Source organism: Gorilla gorilla, chromosome 4 (assembly GCF_029281585.2).
Source record: "Gorilla gorilla gorilla isolate KB3781 chromosome 4, NHGRI_mGorGor1-v2.1_pri, whole genome shotgun sequence".
NCBI classification, from domain to species: domain Eukaryota; kingdom Metazoa; phylum Chordata; class Mammalia; order Primates; family Hominidae; genus Gorilla; species Gorilla gorilla.
The window spans coordinates 142,887,417-142,907,031 of record NC_073228.2 but is presented as its reverse complement, the minus strand read 5'-3'; the positions used below and the strand labels follow the sequence as shown (position 1 = coordinate 142,907,031).

Below are 19,615 nucleotides of genomic sequence, written 5' to 3'. Positions count from 1 at the left end.
TGCGGTTTGAGGTTGAAGATGAACTTGCATTACTTCCCCTTAACTCAGTGGTTGTGACAAGAAGCCTTTCTATTCTTCCTGAATATTGGAAATTGGACTTGAATAAGCGAACCTTGGAACATCTTGAGTGTGTTTTTAGAGCTGAGGCCTATATAGGTAGACTTTGAGGGCTGTCTTCTCTGGGCATCTTAGAAAGTATTAGTATTTTTGATAGCATAGATTAGAGAAGACTGTGAGTCTTGGAGCAGCAGTTTTTTGAGGATGGGCATCCATGGTAGACCACAGACATCTTGGGGAGATGTCTCCAACCAATTTAATCATCTGTTTGCTGCTCTCCTTAGGCAAGGCAGGCTGAGGTAAAGCGGCTCTTCCGCCCCATTGAGGAACTGAAGAAAGACTTTGATGAGCTGAATGTTGTCATTGAGACTGACATGCAGATCATGGTACGGCTGATCAACAAATTCAATAGTTCCAGCTCCAGTTTGGAAGAGAAGATTGCTGCGCTCTTTGATCTTGAATATTATGTCCATCAGGTACTGTATTTCTTCGTCCATAAGTTAGACTTTTAACAGCTCCAAAAATAAATCCCTCTTCCCTAAGCCCTAAGAAAATAGCATCAACATCTTTACTTCTCTCCCAGAGCACAGACTATTTTTAATCTAGGCTTGTTATCTTTTGTAGTAAGATACAGTCTTAGAGGCCAGAGCCAACTTCTTTTTCTTTTTTTGTCTGAGTCGGAGTCTCACTCGGTCACCCAGCCTGGAGTGCAGTGGCGCGATCTCGGCTTAATGCAACCTCCACCTCCTGGATTCAAGCTATTCTCCTGCCTCAGCCTTCCGAGCAACAGGGATTACAGGTGTGCACCACCACGCCCAGCTAATTTTTTGTATTTTTGATAGAGATAGGGTTTCACTATGTTGGCCAGGCTGGTCTTGAACTCCTAACCTCAAGTGATCCACCCACCTTGTCCTCCCAAAGTGCTGGGATTTCAGGCTTGAGCCACCATGCCTGGCCAGCCAACCTCTTTTTCATGTGGAGTGTTACCTTCTTTAGTACCTCTGAGGGTACCACAGAGATAAAATAGACATAGTCCTAGTTATGCAGCTTATAGCCTGGAAGAGGAAGTAATTGAATAATGAACAATTGAACAAATTAATTAAATAATGAGATAATTTAAGATTGTAATGAGGGCTCCAGAGGGTGATGTAAGAATATGTAACTGGAGAACTTAGAGCCTAGTCATGGACAATAAGGGAGGCTTCTCAGAGGGTGTGACATTTAGGCCAAGCGTTATAGGATGATTGGGGTTGGCTGGGTGAAGAGGGGGTGACTAGAGCAGGGGATGGCAAACTACTGCCCATAGGTCAAATCTGGCCCAACACCTCCTTTCCTAAATAAAATTTTATTGGGGCACAGCGACCCCTATTTGTTCATGCATTGTTTATTGCTGTTTTTATGCCACAATGGCAGAATTGAGTAGTTGTGACAAAGACCATATGGCTCACAAAGTCAAAAATATTTACTACCAGGCCCTTTAGAAAAAGTTCGCCAATCCTTAGATTAGACATTCCAGCTAGAGGAAACAACATGTGCAGAGATTCTAGGGCAGGGACAAGCTTGGGGAGATTGAGGGCCTGGAAAAGATTGGAGTGACTGGAGCACAGTGGCCTGGAGGGGAGCATAGATGAAGTGGGAAGGTTCGGGGGCTGGAGAGGTGAGGTTGGAGATATCATGCTCTTTATGATTTTAGCCTTGATCCTAAGAACCACTAGAGAGTTTGAAGCAGGGAAGTAACTGATCAGACTTATAATAACTAAAATTTGTTGAGTGTTATCATATACCAGGCACTCCTTCAAGTGCTCTGTATGCATTAATTCATTGACTTCCGTGGCTGCCCTATGAGTAGGTACCACTATTAATCCCATTTTATAACCGAGGAAAATGAGGCACAGAGAGATTATGTAATTGCTCAAGATCATCCAGCCTAGTGAGTGGTAAAGCTGGAATTTGCAGCAAGGTCTGTCTGACCCTAAACTCTGTGCTCTAAAACTTTTGGCCACTCTGTTTCTCAAAGGCAACTGGTACCTTTTGAATTAAGCTCAAAAGGTGGAGCTAACAAGGAGCCAATAAAAGCCATTGATTTATTCAATAAATAAATCAAGTGTCTACTAACTCCCAGGCACTGTTCCAGGCACTTGAGATACGTCTATGAACAAAATTAGGGCTTAACCTTCTAGCAGAAGCAGATAGACAAGCATAAGAAAGAAGTAATTATACATAATATGTTTGTAGGTGATAAATATTGTAGAAAAATAAAAACTACGGCGAGATAGGAACTGGCAGCATTGAGAAGGGGCATCTCTGGCTGGAGGAAGAGCAAGTGCAGAAGCCCGGTGGTGGGAACATGCCTAGTGTGTTTGAATCAGCTGGAGCTGAGAGCGGGCAGTGGAGAAGTACATACAGCTCAGAGAGATAATGGGAGGAAGAATATAGAGGGCCTGTAGGCCATGGAAAAGAGTGAACTTGGATATTATTGAAGGATATTGAGCAGAAGAATGATGTGATCTGACTTACTTTTAAAAGGATTCCTCCAGCTACTGTGTTGAGAATTAGACTGCAGGTGGGGGGCTTGGTAGAAGCAGAGACCAGATAGGAGGCTATTGCAGTAATCCAGACTAGGGGCAACAGTGGCCCAGGAGGCTGTGTAATCATAATCAAAGGCTTGTTTGAGATCCTTGTCAAGACATAGATCCTCAATGTCCTCCCATGCACCATGCACGACAGTGCCCTTGTTCTCTGTAAACTGGGCTAAAAGACATGCTTTCTTCCTTTAGGATTTTGCCAGCATCTGTGGTGAAAGAGGATGAGTATGCACTGTATCCATAGGAATTATGGGGCAGCCTCTTCATCTTCTTTCTCTGCTCATAACTCTTTCTCAGGCCTCAAATAGCAGGACTCTGATCCTCTTAGAGAAAAAAAATGAACCTCGGTTCTCTTTCCCCTTTCCAGTCTTACTCTCCAGGGTAAAAACCAAGAACTCCAACAGCTTTTCCATTAGAGATATTTAAAGGATTAAGGATATAAGGGGTTATTTGCCAACTCAGTCCTCCTTTGATGTTGACAGCTTCTATTTTTTCTCATCTTAACATATTTGGATGAATCTTTAGGTATCAGGTCACCATGGGCTCTTGCACATGAAACACCAAAATGACTGGAGAGCTTATCATACCTGGAAGGGCATGAGTCCACAGGAGGCTTGGGCTAGCATTGCCCCAACAAAGTTCTTTGTTTTCCCTTGTAGGCTCTTTGTCACTTGGCAGTGTCTTCCCTAAGGTGACATCCCCATTCTGCTTTCACAGGCCACCTCACCAGACCCATCCTGAGGTCATCCCAAGATCAGTCCCTGGCAGAAGCCAAATTTGTCTTTTGGCAGAGAAATGTTCTGGATCATTGGTGTTTTGACTGGAAGGGCTGGTGCATCAGGCTGCCATGCAGCAATGTTAAACTGTGATTTCACTGGGGGATTAAGTAAGACACAACTCGGCCCGAGTCCCAGTTGTGATGGGGGCTTGGGGTGATGTAGTACTAGTTTTAAGGAAGATGGCACTTTCCTAGCCAGGAACTTCCCCAGTCCATTCTCATTCCAGACTCACTGAATGGTGGTTTGAGGAGCTGTAGGCTCCAAGGACCCAAACCAGGTCTGCCAGGCTTCCTCACAGCCATATTTGAATTATTAAACAGGATATATGAAAAGCAAAACCTTGTGTGTGGAAAACAGATGGTGAGTTATTTATGAGGAGGGGCCTCCGTCCACCCCATCTACCTGGGGCAGTACATTTGCCTTCTCCCACGTGTCTCCTCAGCTGTGTGCCACCATTTTTCCCCTTCGCTGTTTCCCATTCTCTCATTGTCTTATCAGTGCCCTGCTTCTTTCCTTTCCTCCAGGGTGTTGGCATAGTTCCCTCCTGCACTCCCTCCTCCTCTTCCTCTCTGCCTGTCCCACCCCACCCCGAAGGCAGCCTGAGAACAGTTTTGGCCCCAGACCCAGATGGGGAGCTGTGGACCTGGGCTATGGTCATGGTTTCTCCTGTATGTCACCAGGGAGGGCCCAGCTTTTGATGTGCACTGGGCAGAATGAATCGTTTCTTCCTCACTGTTAGTGAAATAAACCATGAGAAAACATCCCAAAAAGGCTGAAGTGCTTATATAAATGTCTGCATTTCTATCATGCTGAATTATGATTGTAGTAATAGTAGATAAACTAACTCTAGAACAGAAGGTCCATGACTCTGGGCTGTGTTGCTTTGGAGCTGACCGAGTGGCAGCTGCTCTGCTAGGAACTCATACCAGCTTTGATAAGTGGCCATTCCAGGCATGGTATGACAGGATTCTGAGCCATAGTTTTGTATCCAGAAAACCCAGAGGAAGGACAACCAAAGAATAGGTAGTGAATTCTTACATTGTAAAATTAGAGCATGTGGGGAAGGAAGAAAGGTGCTTATGTCAGCAAAGCACCCAACCCTGAGTCTCCCTAGTTAGCTGGGCTGTGGCTCAACCAGTTATTCCTCTTCATAAGAACAGTTTGGGGCAGAAAAATGTCCATGGCCTGGGGCCACATGGCAGAGCAGACTTCATGCTTACTTCACAACCTGGTTTAGCCATTACTTCATGTCTGTGGTACCAGAGGCCCATTCATTTTGTTGGCACAGATACCCCAGATTGCCTTTTTATTCACACTGGAGCTTTATTTCAGGAACATTCTTTTCTGATCAAATTCATACTCATTAATGCAACAGTTATTCACTGAACACCTAACCATATGCTCAGCACCATCCTAGTCCCTGGAGCTACAAGCGTGGACAGACAGACAAAACCCCTGTTGTCATGGAGATTCCATCCAAATGTGTATGAATATGATCTTTCAAGTGGCAACAACAGGCTAGGCCACCACAAAACACTAGCACAGTCAAATACCAATCCTCACACTTGATTTCTCTGTCAGAGTCCTCTCCTAGTTCAGAGAGGCAAGGACGCGGTTGGGAAGGGGCCCTGTGGAATCTGGAGGAGAAAGATGGGTAGCAGCCACAGTTGTTGGGCTTCAGCTTCCTGAGTTTTCCTCATGATTGATAGAGTGGGATTAGCATATGGGCAAGATGCAGCCTTTGTGGCAACAAAGATATATTCGAGGGAGACTGTAGCGGGTACATGTAGAAAACAGGATCCAGTGACCTTTCTGAGGAAAGCGAGTTGTCTTGTTCCAGGGTACTAATAAACCGTGGGTAATGAGATCCGCTATAGAGTAAAAGAGAGAATCTGGACTTGGAGATTTGGAGTTTAAATGATAGCCTAGACCAATGCTGTTGAATAGAACTTTATGTAATGATAGAAATGTTCTGCACTGTCTGATACATAGCCACTAGCCAGTAGCACAGGCTTAGACAGAAACCTTTGGGAGAGCGATTTTCTTGCATATTTTATCATGAATGTCTTCAGATGCAGTCAACCTGAGATGCAAGAGAAAGGTACTATTGTTATTCCCCCCTCCCCAGCACTCTTACAGCAATCCCCCTCCCAACAACAGGGCTCCTTTTATAGTCCCTAGCTTCTAATTTAAAATCAGCTTTAAAAATCTGCCTCCACTGTCCCCATTGGGATTGGACATCAGCAGGAAGCATGGCACCATTTAGTGGTGCTGATGACGCCAGATTCTTTGTGTTAACAGCTTGTACATTAGGAATAAGCTTTGTGACTCATTATGATATTAGAATTTTCCAGGACATGTTTGGCATAAGCAATAGCTAGGTGTCATTTCCGCTGATTCCCACGCAGGTGCTCATCAATCGTGTTAGATGAATTAGGAGTTCTCAAATTTAAGAGTATTAAAAAATTGGTTTTTACAAACCTTTTCTTAGTCAAAAAGGCCATTATTGCTTTTTCCATGGCTTTTTAATTTGTTTTTGGATAGTCACCAAAAGAAAGGCTCTAAGAACAGCTTTCCTGTCCCTGATGGCTATGCTGTACTAAGCAGTGGCTCTGTTGCAGATGGACAATGCGCAGGACCTGCTTTCCTTTGGTGGTCTTCAAGTGGTGATCAATGGGCTGAACAGCACAGAGCCCCTCGTGAAGGAGTATGCTGCGTTTGTGCTGGGCGCTGCCTTTTCCAGGTGAGCAGTATAATGGACGTCTCAATGGCCAGAATTGCTTGGCCTGATCTGCTTGGAAGAAGGGTACACTTGAATGTGCCTGTTTCTACTGACATTTCAGTGTCATCTCAATGAAACTGGAGTAAAATTTGATTCTGCCCTTATTCCAAGTAGATACGAATTTTCACCCATGTTGTCACCATCTGTGACTCTCTGTTCCCCCATCTTATGTGTATGGACATTTAATAACACATCTTAGGTCACATTCTCTGTTTTATTCAAAGCTTGTAAAAAGTTAGACCAACTATAAATAGTAGAGAGGGAGGGGAATAAACAAGAGTAGATCTTTTGGCAGTAAAGCTACATCTAGTGACGAATAAATGATGAGCCTGACCAAGGGGGTGCTTTCAGGGAGGAATGTGTCTTGCCCTAGTTGTCTGGAACCAATGTACATGCCGTCAGATTATCGCCCTCTCTAGGTTGGGAATCGTTGAGAATTTCAGTTAGTCTGGCTTGTGATGGAAGACTGATAAGGCAAGAGGAGTGGGGAGGTAGCATCTCGAAGAAGTAGATGCCAAAAGATAGGTAGGCACCACATCATTCTACACCGCCTGCAAAGGTCAAGATATCTGCATGCTGCAGTTGGTCCATTGGAGCTATTGTTCCTCCCATTTTTGAAAATCTGCTCTTAGGACCATTTGTGCCTTTAAAACAGGAACAAATATTCTGATTCTTGCTGCAAGGGCATGGGTGGAGACTATTAGATGCTTAGATGCAGGTCACGATGTTACAGGAGAAAAGCTATTCTGAACATATTTACCATTATAGGCTTTGTTTCGAGAAGATTTCCTTTGTGCTTTATCTGTGCTTGTTTTTTAAATCAGAATCTCAGTCTGATGCTCTCTCACTCTGAAAGGAATTCAGCATATTTTCTTAGTAAGTTGAAGGGCAGAGCTGGGAAAGCTGGAGTTGTTCCATGAGGAGAGGCACTGCCGGCCTTTGTTTCCATTATCACCACTCTGCCTGGATCTTCAAGCCCTGGCTCCCTGTGTTGGTGGTGTTGACAGTCAAGGCTCTGGCCTCCAGGGCAACTCCACCTCCCTTGGTCTCACCTCCCAGAACCAAAGTCTCCCAGGGAAATCTCCTCCTGTGCAGCCACTGGAAAGATGGAAAATCTGCATGTTTGACGTTAGTATCAGCGGTTTCAGTCATAAGGAAGTCCAGGAAATCCAGGGTCTTAGCCTTATAAGGCTTTAGAGGCTTGAGAACTTACTAAAGCTCACTTTTTACTTCTCAGGCCAGAAAAGAACTAAATCCAACATTATTAACCTCTCTCCAGACCCTTTTTGGAAATCTTTGCCTTACTCCCGAGTACTTTTATTCTACCTTTAATATGAACAAATTATCCTATACGTCCCTTGCCATTGCTTCTGGAAATACATTTCTTGGGGGAAACTGTGTAGCATTTTCATGTCACATCCTAGTTAAAGGGGACTAATTAAGTGACTTGAGAAACATGCGTTGGGCCTGCTTTGCAGACCCGTAACTCACCCAGGGGCTGTGCCAATGTGTGGTGTTATTAAGACTTTTCTGTGATTGTATTAGCTTAAGACCATGTTAACATTTATGCAGCATCAACTAAAATTTAAATAGAGATAAATATAAAATATTGCAATTTAGTGTTTTGGTGGCAAGCAAACTGCTGTATTCAAAATGTTCTAGCTAGGTTTTTGATGGCTCACTGGAGGGCTGTTACCGTGACAGCATGGTATGGCGCCAGAGCTTTTGGAAGCCAACAGCAGGCTCCCAAACACCATGGAAATGTCAATGTTTTCTGCAAAGAGGAACTTGATGCAAGGTAAGGATATTTCTAAATGGAGAGGTAGGTTTCAGTACTCTAGTCTGATATTCATCATTTACTCTTCATGTCTTAAGTATTGGCTCTGCACCTCTGTAACTGCTTCTAGTATACAGGTGTGTATACACCTGCCACACATGTGCACAAATACACAACACAGTGATGGGATGAGCTTGCTCTTTATCAACAGGGTGTTCAGGTGATAGTGAGCACTCTGGAATCATGGAGTCCTAGCGCTGGGGATAGTATCTAGAAGATATTCTTTCTGGTTTTCTGCTGATGGGCATGAATACTGCTCAGTCAGTCCAGATGTTTGGGTATTTAGGAGGATTAGGCAGACCACTGGACCTAGAGTCAATCTAGTTTCAAGTTTAGTTTCTACCATTTCCTATCTGTGTGCCCATGGACAACCTTTCTAAGCCTCACCTTTTTCTTTCGTTAACAGGGAACAATAATAGGTGTTCTCTGCATTTCATAAAATTGAGTGAGTATCAAATAATATACAATGACCTGTGAAAACAGTTGTAAAGCACCTGTCAATGACAAGATGGTATCAATATCATCCCCCTCATCAGGATGTGTCCTTTATACTATGAGTTTCTGCTATAGTAATTCTTATTTCTTTTCTTTCTGCAATAAAAACCTTTATCTTCCTCATTTTCTCTTCTGTTAAGACACTTATATTCTACCATGTATCTCTTGGTGCTACCCTTTTTTTTTTTTTTGAGTCAGGGTCTCATTCTTTTCACTCAGGCTGGAGTACAGTGGCCCGATCTCGGCTCACTGCAACCTCTGCCTCCTGGGCTCAGGTGATCCTTCCACCTCAGCCACCTCTGTAGCTGGGACTACAGGTACACGGCACCACACCTGGCTAATGTTTATAATTTTTGTAGAGACAAGGTTTCACCATGTTGTCCAGGCCAGTCTCCCGGACTCAAGCAATCTGTCCATGTTGGCCTCCCAAAGTGCTGGGCTTACAGGCATGAGCCACCACGTCTGGTCTCTTGTTGCTAATCCTGCTGCTTCATTGAGGGCATTTATTTGCCTGCTTGGGTTAATTGCTTAATAAGGTTTTGATATACATTTGTGTGGATGAAGAGATCTATTTCCTGGTGTTAAACATGAAGCAATTATTCCAAGATCAAGAAGAGAGAGTACATGTAAATGTAATTGACATGACTACTAAATGTTACATGGCCACTGAAATAAAGTTTATTTAAATACTATTCACACTTATATATGGGTCACACACGTTCATTTTCCTGTTTTTGCCCACATATAAGGCAGGTCAAGCTCTTACATAACAAGATATGCAGGGGTCGGGGTGCTGATGCTTTTAGCAGCTTCGTCTTTTAATGGTTTTTCTTTTATCTCAAACCTGCTTTCTCCTTCTTCAAGTAAATACTTTCATTGGCCTTTCTGTGACCTGATTTAATCTCATAATGGCACTTGTGTGTGTCTGTCTGCAGTCTGACCTACCAGGAGTCTCTGGAGTTCCAGACAAGTGATTTGTGTTTCTGTATAAGGGGAGTCTCGAAAAGGCTTTGTGAATTTCAGAGGCCAGGCAGCCTTCTGTAATCTGGTTTTGGTTCTTAGCAAACTGGCCGCCTGCTTTTGTTTTCCTTTTAGCTCCCTATATATCTCCTTTACCTCGTAACTGTCAGGAGTTAAACTATCAAGTGACTAGTATGCCTGCCCCATGTAACACTGACTTTGCTGTTCTCATGCCCCTGCCTCAGTCACCTTTGGAGTCCTGTATCCTTCTTTAATAACCCATGTTCTCATCTGCACATGTATGAATTACTGTGCAATTACATGGGCTTATAAGCATTCATGTTTGCAGTACTTTTGAACTTTCCACAGTTTGCAGGATGTCATGGAACTGAACCTAGTACAAAAAAGGATGTACATGTGCCATTAGTCATGGTGAGATTATGTACTTTTACAGTGGATCCCCAGAACAGGATTCTGTTCTTCCCCCTTTATCCTTGGCGTCATCCTTGGAACCTCCTTGGCAGATTTTGGGTTATATATATCCCTTTATAAAATGAACATGTCCCCCTCCCCCAACCTTGTCCCCTCTCACCTCATGCTTTGTTGGCTCTCTTAATTTCCTTAGTTGTGCTCTTCCTGCTGAGGGTTTACCAATTAATTTTAACTCTTTGAACCTGGGTGCAATGGCTTACGCCCATAATTCCAGCACTTTGGGAGGCCACGGCAGGTGGATTGCTTGAGCCAGGGTTCAAGACCAACCTGGGCAACATGGTGAAACCCTGTCTCTACAAAAAATACGAAAATTAGCTGGGCATGGTAGCATGTGCCTGTGGTCCCAGCTATGCTACTCGGGAGGCTGAGGTGGGAGGATTGCTTGAACTTGGAAAGTCAAGGCTGCAGTGAGCCATGATCATACCATTGCACTCCAGCCTAGGTGACACAGTGAGGCCCTGTCGGGGGAAAAAAAAAAAAGCGTAGACAGAAAGGAATACAAATGAGTGCACATGAGCATTAAATTAATGTACTTGAAACTACTATCCCTACAATCTGGTTTCTGTCCCTGAAATTTTTCAAGAGTACTTTGTCATCATTGGCATCTTTGTGGTAGTCAAACTGTTGGCTGCCACTTTCCTTAGGGAACTTTACCTCTTGGCTGCCATGTCATTATAGTCCCTTGGTTTGGGGATGATTGTAATTAATCTCTCACTCCCCTTTTCCTTTTTTGGCAACATCATCTTACTATCTTCTATTAATAATTGTAGCTATTCACAAAGATTCCTCCAGCCTTGTCCTCCTTCTCTCTTTTCATTTTCTCCCATAATGGTACTATCTATTCCTGTGGTTTTGAATCCAACCTCACTGTGGATGACTCTAGTGTCTACATTTAAGTCCAGCCTTTCTCCTGTGGTCTTCTACGTTTCTACCACACTGTCTCATCGCACCTCAAACTCAAGAAAGTGGAACTCATTATTGTTTCACAAACTAGATTTTTCCTCCCACATTCTCTTTTTATCTGTTCTTGGCATTGTGATTATTGTAGTTCTCCAAGCTTGAAACTTTTGAGTGATATTTGAGTCTACTTCCTTCTTCACTTTCTCATTAACTTAGTGAACAAGTCCTGTGGATTTTAATTTCTACTATTGTTGTCTACTAGACAATCATTCCCCATTTTTCTGGTTTTTAAGGTTTTTTTTTAGAGACAGGGTCTCACTGTGTTGCCCAGGCTGGAGTGCAGGGGCTCTTCACAGGTGTGATCATAGCATACTACAGCTTGAACTCCTGGGCTCAAGCAGTCTTCTTGCCCCAGCTTTCTGAGTGGCTGGGATTACAGGTATGCATCACTGTGCCTGGCCTCCCCCTTTTTCATCTACTAAGGAACCTCGATAATGTGAGGGCAGCAACATGTTTAGGCGGAAGATTCCCTTCCCCAGTTCTAGGAAATGAGCTATGAATGGTCTAAAGCAAGCATGGAAATCCCATTCTCTATGGATGTGTATTAGTTTAGAGATGGCCATGTGGCCCAGTTCTGACCAATGAGACATAAAGAGATGTTTGCTTGGAAGCCTCTGGGAAGGATTTTGTTCTTATAATAAGATAGTAAGGAGACCCTACCCACTTCTTCCTGCCTTGACTGCAGCTGTCTTGGAGCTGCAGCAGCTATCTTGGACCAGTGAGGTGAGAAGCACAAGAACAAAAAGCCAACATGCTGAGGAGGATAATAGAGGTGAAAGACAGGAGGAGGAAACTGGGTTATTTATGATGTAGTTTAGCCACTTTCATGATTTTGGAACCATCTACTTCCAGATTTTTCTTATGAGAGGTAATGAAATGTCTTTATTTTTTAAGATCAATGTTAATCATGATTCCATTACTTGCAACTGAACATATATTCATATTGATATGAATTCATTTGGATATTTCCAAAATCCCTCTCAGATCTTTTAAATGAAAAAAAAAATCCTCTTGATCTTCATAGCATTCATCTCAATTTGCAGTTATATATTTGGTTGGTTACCTGTTTACTGTTAATCTCCCTTATTAGATAGTACTTAGGGGGTAAGATCCCTTTTCTATCTTTATTCTGCTGTCTCTGTAATATATAGCATAGGACCTAGTATTGGGTGGGTGCTTAGGAAATAATTATTGAATGAATACATGAAAAACAAAGGAATAAATTGATACCTTGGACATGAATTGTTTTTCAGAGAACGTTGGAGGCTGAGTGGACGGTACTGTTTTTATTATTAATGATGTAATCATGGATGATTCAGATACCGCACCTTGACCCTTTAAAATCTAAGGCCATGGAAATGAGTGTATAGCCCCACTGGCTGAAGGCCCAGAAAACAGAAGGTTGGAGATTGGGATGAGGTCACACACTGGAGATGCCAGTGTTTGAATAAAAGTTCAAATGTGACCCCTAGGACTTGTCTGACCTCTTGTCTCTAGTAGCTCATTTTTCCACACTCTTATAGTGACAGGAGAGGTGCTCAAGCCTTTTGCATCTGATAAACTGATTAGCATATTAACCAAGATTGGCCTAGGAAATTGGGTAGTCATAGCTCTCTTAAGCTACATTCAAAGTCTGATTACTTTTTTCAAATGGCAAATAATGACAAATGGAAAATGACCTCTGACTCTGACCAGCTATCCTGAGTACTGCAGAAACTAAGCCTTCATTCTGGGGAGGGAGGCACCACTTTGCTTAATAAACTTGTCCCTTCAGCATTTCGCTTGAATTTGTCTTTGCGATGTACCTCTGCCTTCTCCACATCCTCTATGTGGCTGTCTTCAGATTTTTTCACTACTATCCCCTTCTTAATTTCTTCCTTACATAACTCTCAGCACACAAAGTTCTTTGTTTTATCATCATCTTTATTAGCATTTGTTGTTGGACTCCTAAACTGACTCTTTTTTTTTTTTTTTTTTGGAGACGAAGTTTCACTCTTGTTGCCCAGGCTGGGGTGCAATGACGCGATCTTGGCTCACTGTAACTTCTGCTTCCTGGGTTCAAGTAATTTTCCTGCCTCAGCCTCCCGAGTAGCTTGGATTACAGGTGTGTGCCACCACGCCTGGCTAATTTTGTATTTTTAGTAGAGATGGGGTTTCTCCATGTTGGTCAGGCTGGTCTCGAACTCCAGACCTCAGGTGATCCACCTGCCTCGGCCTCCCAGAGTGCTGGGAAAACTGACTCTTTAATACATCTACTTCTCTGTTGTAAGCCAGTTCTTTCATCTATCTCCCCAACAAGATTGAAGGCTTCTTGAGCATGGGAACTGGTATTCAAGTCTGCGGTGCTCACAGCACCTTATAGAGGGTAAGTTTCATGTGGATGCTTTGAACATAAATGGTCTAACACAAAAATTGAAGTCACCAAAAATTGGTGGGAGAAAGAAAGCCACCAAGAGCAAGGAGGCTTTAAAATTTTTCTGTGCTTTGAGTTTGATTTTTCTTCCAGTGAGTATGTATTATTTTTGTAATTAACATTTAAATAGTGAGTGATGAAACAAAGCAAAACAGCACTGGGAGACTTCTCAATCTATCAAATAGCACGTTTCCCAAGAAACTCTCTTAGTTCAAATACCTGAAGATGTTGTATTAAATACTTAAACATTTCTTTAAATGCTTAATTCAGCCAACAAGAAACTGTAGAGCCACTGCTCTGTGTAACTGCAGGGGAATTTAATAATGTCATATTCTTTATGTGGTAGCCCTGTAAGAAAGTGAGAGAAATTCTAAAGCAAATATAATGGAAAGCTCAAATCCTAAGAGATACAAAACACTGAACCTGACAGCTGACCTGGGAACATTTGCTATTCCCTAGTGGCTGTGAGCTCTTGGTTTCAACAGGAATCATAATTTAGGGGACAAGAGACAAAGCTTAGGGGCCATGAAATAATTAGAAAAATGAAAATCTTCCACTCAAAAGGAATTATTAAGGCAAATTGGCTTTGAGTGGAAGGGAGAAAAATGCCTACAGATCTTCAGTCTGTTTCCTAAGGAAACTGAGTCTGACATGCCTTCTGAAAACAGTATAACACCACATAGGAAGCACTCTTGATAGAAAATCTAATCTGAATTTGAACATACTTCTAGATCTGACGTCCAATTTAAGGGAAATATTGGGGACAGGTGATAGGTTCAATGATATAATAGACTTGCAATCAGCAAAGACCAGACTGTGGAAAACCGTAGAGCAGGCAAATTACTGGCTTTTTCACAAAATAAGATACAAGAGAAAAAAATAAAGAGATGGGATGAAGCCCATAAATTAAAAGATATTTAAGATGAATATCAGCCAATTATAGTTACAATGTATGTATTTTTTGTTTTATTTTTTGAGACAGATCTTGCTGTATCACCCAAGCCTAGAGTGCAGTGGTGCAAACACGGCTTACTGCAGACTCAGTCTCCTGCCTCAGCCTCCTGTCTAGCTGAGACCACAGGCATATGCTCCATGCCTGGCTAGTTTTTATTTTTTATTGTTTTGTAGAGGCAGGGTCTTACTTTGTTGCCCAGGTTGATCTCAAACTCCTGGGCTTGAGTGATTCTCCCACCTTGGGCTTCCAAAGTGTTTGTATTACAGGCGTGAGCCCCCATGCTGGAGCTCTACAATATGTTTAGATCTTGACCAAATCAGCAATCTGCAAAAAAAAAAAAAAGAAAAAATCATGACATAATTGGGAACATTTAAACAATTATTTGATATTTGATAATATGAAGGATAATATTAAATTTTTGGTGTGAAAATGGTATTGTTTTGTTTTTGTAAAAAAGAGCCTTTTTAGAGAAGAAGTATGCTGAAAAATTTATGGGTAAAAGATAGGATGTCGGGCCAGGCACAGTGGCTCGTGCCTGTAATGCCAGCACTTTGGTCTCCCATCCAAGTACTAACCAGGCCCAACCTTGGTTAGCTTCCAAGAATCAGATGAGATCAGGCACATTCAGGGTAGCATGGTCATAGATAATCAAGGCACTTTGGGAGGCCAAAGTGAAAGGATTGCTTGAGCCCAGGAGTTCAAGACCAGCCTGGGCAACATAAGGAGACCCTGTCTCTACAAAGAAATATTTTAATTTAGCTGGGTCTGGTGGTATGTTTCTGTGGTCCCAGCTACTCAGAAGGCTGAGGTGGGAGGATTGCCTGAGAATGGAAGTTGAGGCTGCAGTGAGCCGTGATCATGCCACTGCACTGTAGCCTGGGCAACAGAGCGAGACTCCATCTCAGAAAACAACAACAAAAACCAAAGATAGGATGTCTCCATTATGCTTTATTTTGAGATCTGAGGAGGTGGGTAGGTGGCTGAGTCGGGGTATAGATAAAATAGTGCTAGCTATGACTTCATAATTTTGAAAGCTGAGTGAAGAGTCCATGGGGATTATTATACCATTCTCTGTATTTTAGTATATACATGAAAATTTCCATGGGAAAAGGTTTTTTTAAAACGTAGTTTGAAATTGGCAGAATTTCTGAGTTACTGGTGGATGCAGAAACAAATCCTCTTTGGAGGAACTCACATCCAGGCCTCAGAGCATCCCCACAAACAAAAATCTTCCAATGATCATGAGCTCACAACCAAAATATCACAAAGCACATAAAAAATAAGCCACTATGAATGAAAGACAGCAGAAACAAATAATCAAACTTTTAAAACTATAGCTAGATGGGGTGCAGTGGCTCACACTTGTAATCACAGCACTTTGGGAGGCTGAGGCAGGAGGATCACTTGAAGCCAGGAGCTTGAGACCAGCCTGGGCAACAAAGCGAGAACCTGTCTCTATTAATAATTTTTTAAAATAAATAAAAATTTAAAAAATTATAGGTAGTAAAATTCACAGAAAACAGAATATAAAATAATTAATATGCTTAAATAAGATTTTATCAAAAGTATGGGCAAAAAAACAATAGGCTATCAAAAGTGAGAATGGACAGATTTGAAAATGACGCAACTAGAACTTCTTTTAAATTAAAAAAATTTTTTTTTACTTGGCAGATAAAATTATATGTATTTATTTTGTAAAACATGATATTTCAAAATATATATACATTCTGGAATGACTAATCTTGCTCACATAAGTTATCATTTTTGTGGTGAGAGCACTTAACATCCCTGCCTCAGCATTTTTCAGGAATACAATGTATTGTTATTAACTACAGTCACCATGCTATATGATAGATCTCTTGGACTTAAATCTCCTGTCCATCTGAAATTTCGTATCCTTTGACCAACATCTCAATACTCCCCTGCCCCAGCAACCTGGCCCGACATCCTATCTTTTACCCCAGCCCTTGGTAACTACCATTCTACTCTACTTTTATGAGATAAATTTTTTTAGATTCCACGTATGCACGAGATTATGCAATACTTGTCTTTCTGTGCCTGGCTTATGTCACTTAACATAATGTCCTCTAGTTTCATTTGTATTGTCACAAATGGCAGTTTTTCTTTATTTTTTTCTGGCTGAATAATATTCCATTGTGTATGTACATCACATTTTCTTTATCCATTCGTTCATTAATGGACAGTTAGGTTGATTCACAAATAGAACTTCTTGAAGTTGAAAATCTAATTGCAGTTAGGAATTCAGTGGACAAGGTAAATAGCTGGTTAGACACAGCTGAAGAGTAATTAAGTAAACTAGAGTATAGAATGGAAGAAATTACCTAAAGTGCAGCATAGACAGAAAAATGAAAAAAGAGGTTAAGAGATGTGAAGATTTGAATATAAAGGTCTCACATGAGTTTCAGAAGAATAAAGAGAATATGTATGAGATAGGCTATATTTAAAGAGATTTGGCTGATACTTTTCCAAACCTCTTTAAATTGATAAAAGACATGAATTCTGATTCAGGAAACCCACTGAATCCCATGCACAGTGATTCAGAAGAAATCCATTTCTGGTAACATAGTGAAACCACAGAAAGACTGGGTTATAAAAACAGAGGCCAGGTACAGTGGCTCACACCTGTAATCTCAGCACTTCGGGAGGCTGAGGTGGAAGGATCGCTTGAGGCCAGGAATTCAAGACCAGCCTGGGAAACGTAACAAGACCCTATCTCAAAAACTAATAATTAAAAATTAAAGCAGGTGAATAATAATGAAGACAGATTAGCTGCAAAGTACCAGGAGTGGGGAAAGAGGGAAGACAGTGCTTTTGGTATTCTTAGCCTAGTTGCTTGGCCTGACACTAGGCTCTGTTTGATATAATTTTCATCAGTTCTCCACAGCTGTTTCCACTGTGGTTCCATTGCCTACAACATTCCTCTCTTGGTGTTCCACTCACCTCCCGTTAGATATCTGGATTCAAGGAAAAATCCACTGTGCTTCCCAAAGTTATTTCAGGTGTGCCTGTTTTCTCATTAAGGGCCTGTTCACGGGCTGAGGTTATTAGAAAGAGTATAATTCATTTATTGAAGCAAAGAGAAGAACGGAACTACAGAGACTGGCAAGGAGGCCACCAGCCAGCATGGGCTTCTCTTACTGTTCTGGAAGTTCTTACTTTCTTACCTCCTACCAGCTTTCAGTTTCTCCCTCTTTCTCTGTTTTTATTTTTAATGTCCTCCTTGGTTTTGCAGCGAATATATATGCTCATCATAAAATATTTAAATGATACAGGAGGACATCATCTTCTGTCATGACAGTGTGAGGAGCTTTGTTGACCCACTCCTAGTAAAACTTGTGTACGTTATTTAAAAATTAGTCTTTGGGAATAGTCCCAAGGGCAAATAGTAAATAAACATCTGCTCAAGGAAATATGTGAAATTTGGTGTGAAAGGTGGGAGTCTGTGTTATCTCACATAAGACGTCTCCCTCGCTGCCTGCTTCCAGCTTGGTGAAGTGGAGACGCCATTCCAAACTGCTGCAGCCAAGCACCCAGAGCTCCCTTTCCCCCAAGTCCAAGGGCTTGCTTCCCAGAAGGAGCAGACTGTTAACACTTCTCTCCTGCCCCTTGCTACCTGTTGCTAAGGCCAAGTCCCAGGCAACTGCATTTGAGAGTCTGGGAGTTGGGGGGTGGGAGAGTCCCTTCTTCAGCTCGTCTCCTGCTTGTAGAATGGAAGCTTTATCTTGGATCTTGGCTGTGGCACACAGAGAATACTGGAGTCCTAATTGCCTTTCCCTAGCTCCTGAGATGGTGGTTCCATGTGACGAAGGGCCTTGGGCTGCTGTCCCCCAACTCACTGAGCACTCAGAACCTTGTTATTGTTTCCACCTCTAGCTCCAGGGTCCTAACTCAGAGGTTTGGCCTGAGTTAGGCCATAAAACAGATAGCTCTTAATCTCTTCCCGAAGGAACTGACTGCATTTGCAACAGAGCATGCAGAAGTTCGAACCTAAGGACACTTTCAAGAACTGTGGAGGTTGTGGTGAAATGAAACTGGGAGAGATTCATGGATATAGCGTCAGAATCAAACTATACGTGGGCTAGTTCTCAAGAGGGTACCGGGGAGTAAGCCAGTTGGAAGGAGCCCTCGTAGGATCAGAAGAAATATCAAACAGTGACCTCAGCAACTATTCCTTCAAAGGGGGCAAAGTTGATTTGATTCATTTGTGGAGCAATTTGTGCCCTAGGACATTGTTGAAAACAATAGAGCTCTTTATGTTTCAGGGATTAATCTTTTGTTTTGCAAATATTTTCCCAAATTTGTATTTCTCTTTCATCCTTATTTATGATACATTTCTATATGGAAGTTTAAAATGTTTATTTAGAGAAAATGGATACTTATTTCATGGTTTCTATTTTTTTATGAGATACTTAGTAAAGCCTTTTCTGCAATGAGTATTTATTTATTTTTGTATTATTTCAAAAATATGAAATATTTCAAAGAGGAGTTCAGAAAATCTTACGCTCACTACCCAGATTTAATAAACTAAAATTTGCTATATTTGCTTCAGATTTTTTAAAGAAATAAGATATTAGATATAGTTGATGACCCTTTCATAATCCTTTGTATTTCCCTTTGTTCTCCCCCAGAGGTAACCACTGTTCTGAATTTGGTGTGTATCATATCTATTTTTTTTTTTTTTTGAGACAGGTTCTCACTTTTGTTACCCAGGCTGGAATGCAGTGGCACGATCTTGGTTCACTGCAGCCCGACCTCCTGGGTTCAAGCAATCCTCTTGCCCCAGTCCCCCAGGTAGCTGGGACTACAGGTGAGTGCCACCACACCTGGGTAATTTTTATATTTTTTGTAGAGACAGGGTTTCACCATGTTGCCCAGGCTGGTCTCAAACTCCTGAGCTCAAGTGATAGGCCTGCCTTAGCCTATTAAAGTCCTAGGATTACAGCCGTGAGCCATCACTCCTGGCCTATTGTATCTATTCTTTCTTTTTTTTAGACAGAGTCTCACTTTGTCACCCAGGCTGGAGTGCAGTGGCGCGACTTGGCTCACGGCAACCTCTGCCTCCCAGGTTCACACCATTCTTCTGCCTCAGCCTCCTGAGTAGCTGGGACTATAGGCGCCCGCCACCACGCCCAGCTAATTTTTGTATTTTTAGTAGAGACGGGGTTTCACTATGTCGATCAGGCTGGTCTCAAACTCCTGACCTCTTGCTCCACCCGCCTTGGCCTCCCAAAGTGCTGGGATTACAGGCGTGAGCCACTGTGCCCGCCCAGCAGTATCTG

At 42.1% G+C, this 19,615-nt stretch overlaps 1 protein-coding gene across 3 annotated transcripts in view; it reads left to right on the top strand.

Moving 5' to 3' along the window:
• SIL1 (SIL1 nucleotide exchange factor) overlaps positions 1-19,615 on the top strand; it is a 316,769-nt gene that overhangs the window by 242,588 nt on the left and 54,566 nt on the right. For all 3 annotated transcript variants that reach the window (XM_055389147.2, XM_019026854.4, XM_055389146.2), the window contains 2 exons: positions 342-533; positions 6,043-6,164. In XM_055389147.2, coding sequence (XP_055245122.2) covers positions 342-533; positions 6,043-6,164 — 314 coding nt within the window. The remainder of the gene's footprint in view (positions 1-341; positions 534-6,042; positions 6,165-19,615) is intronic.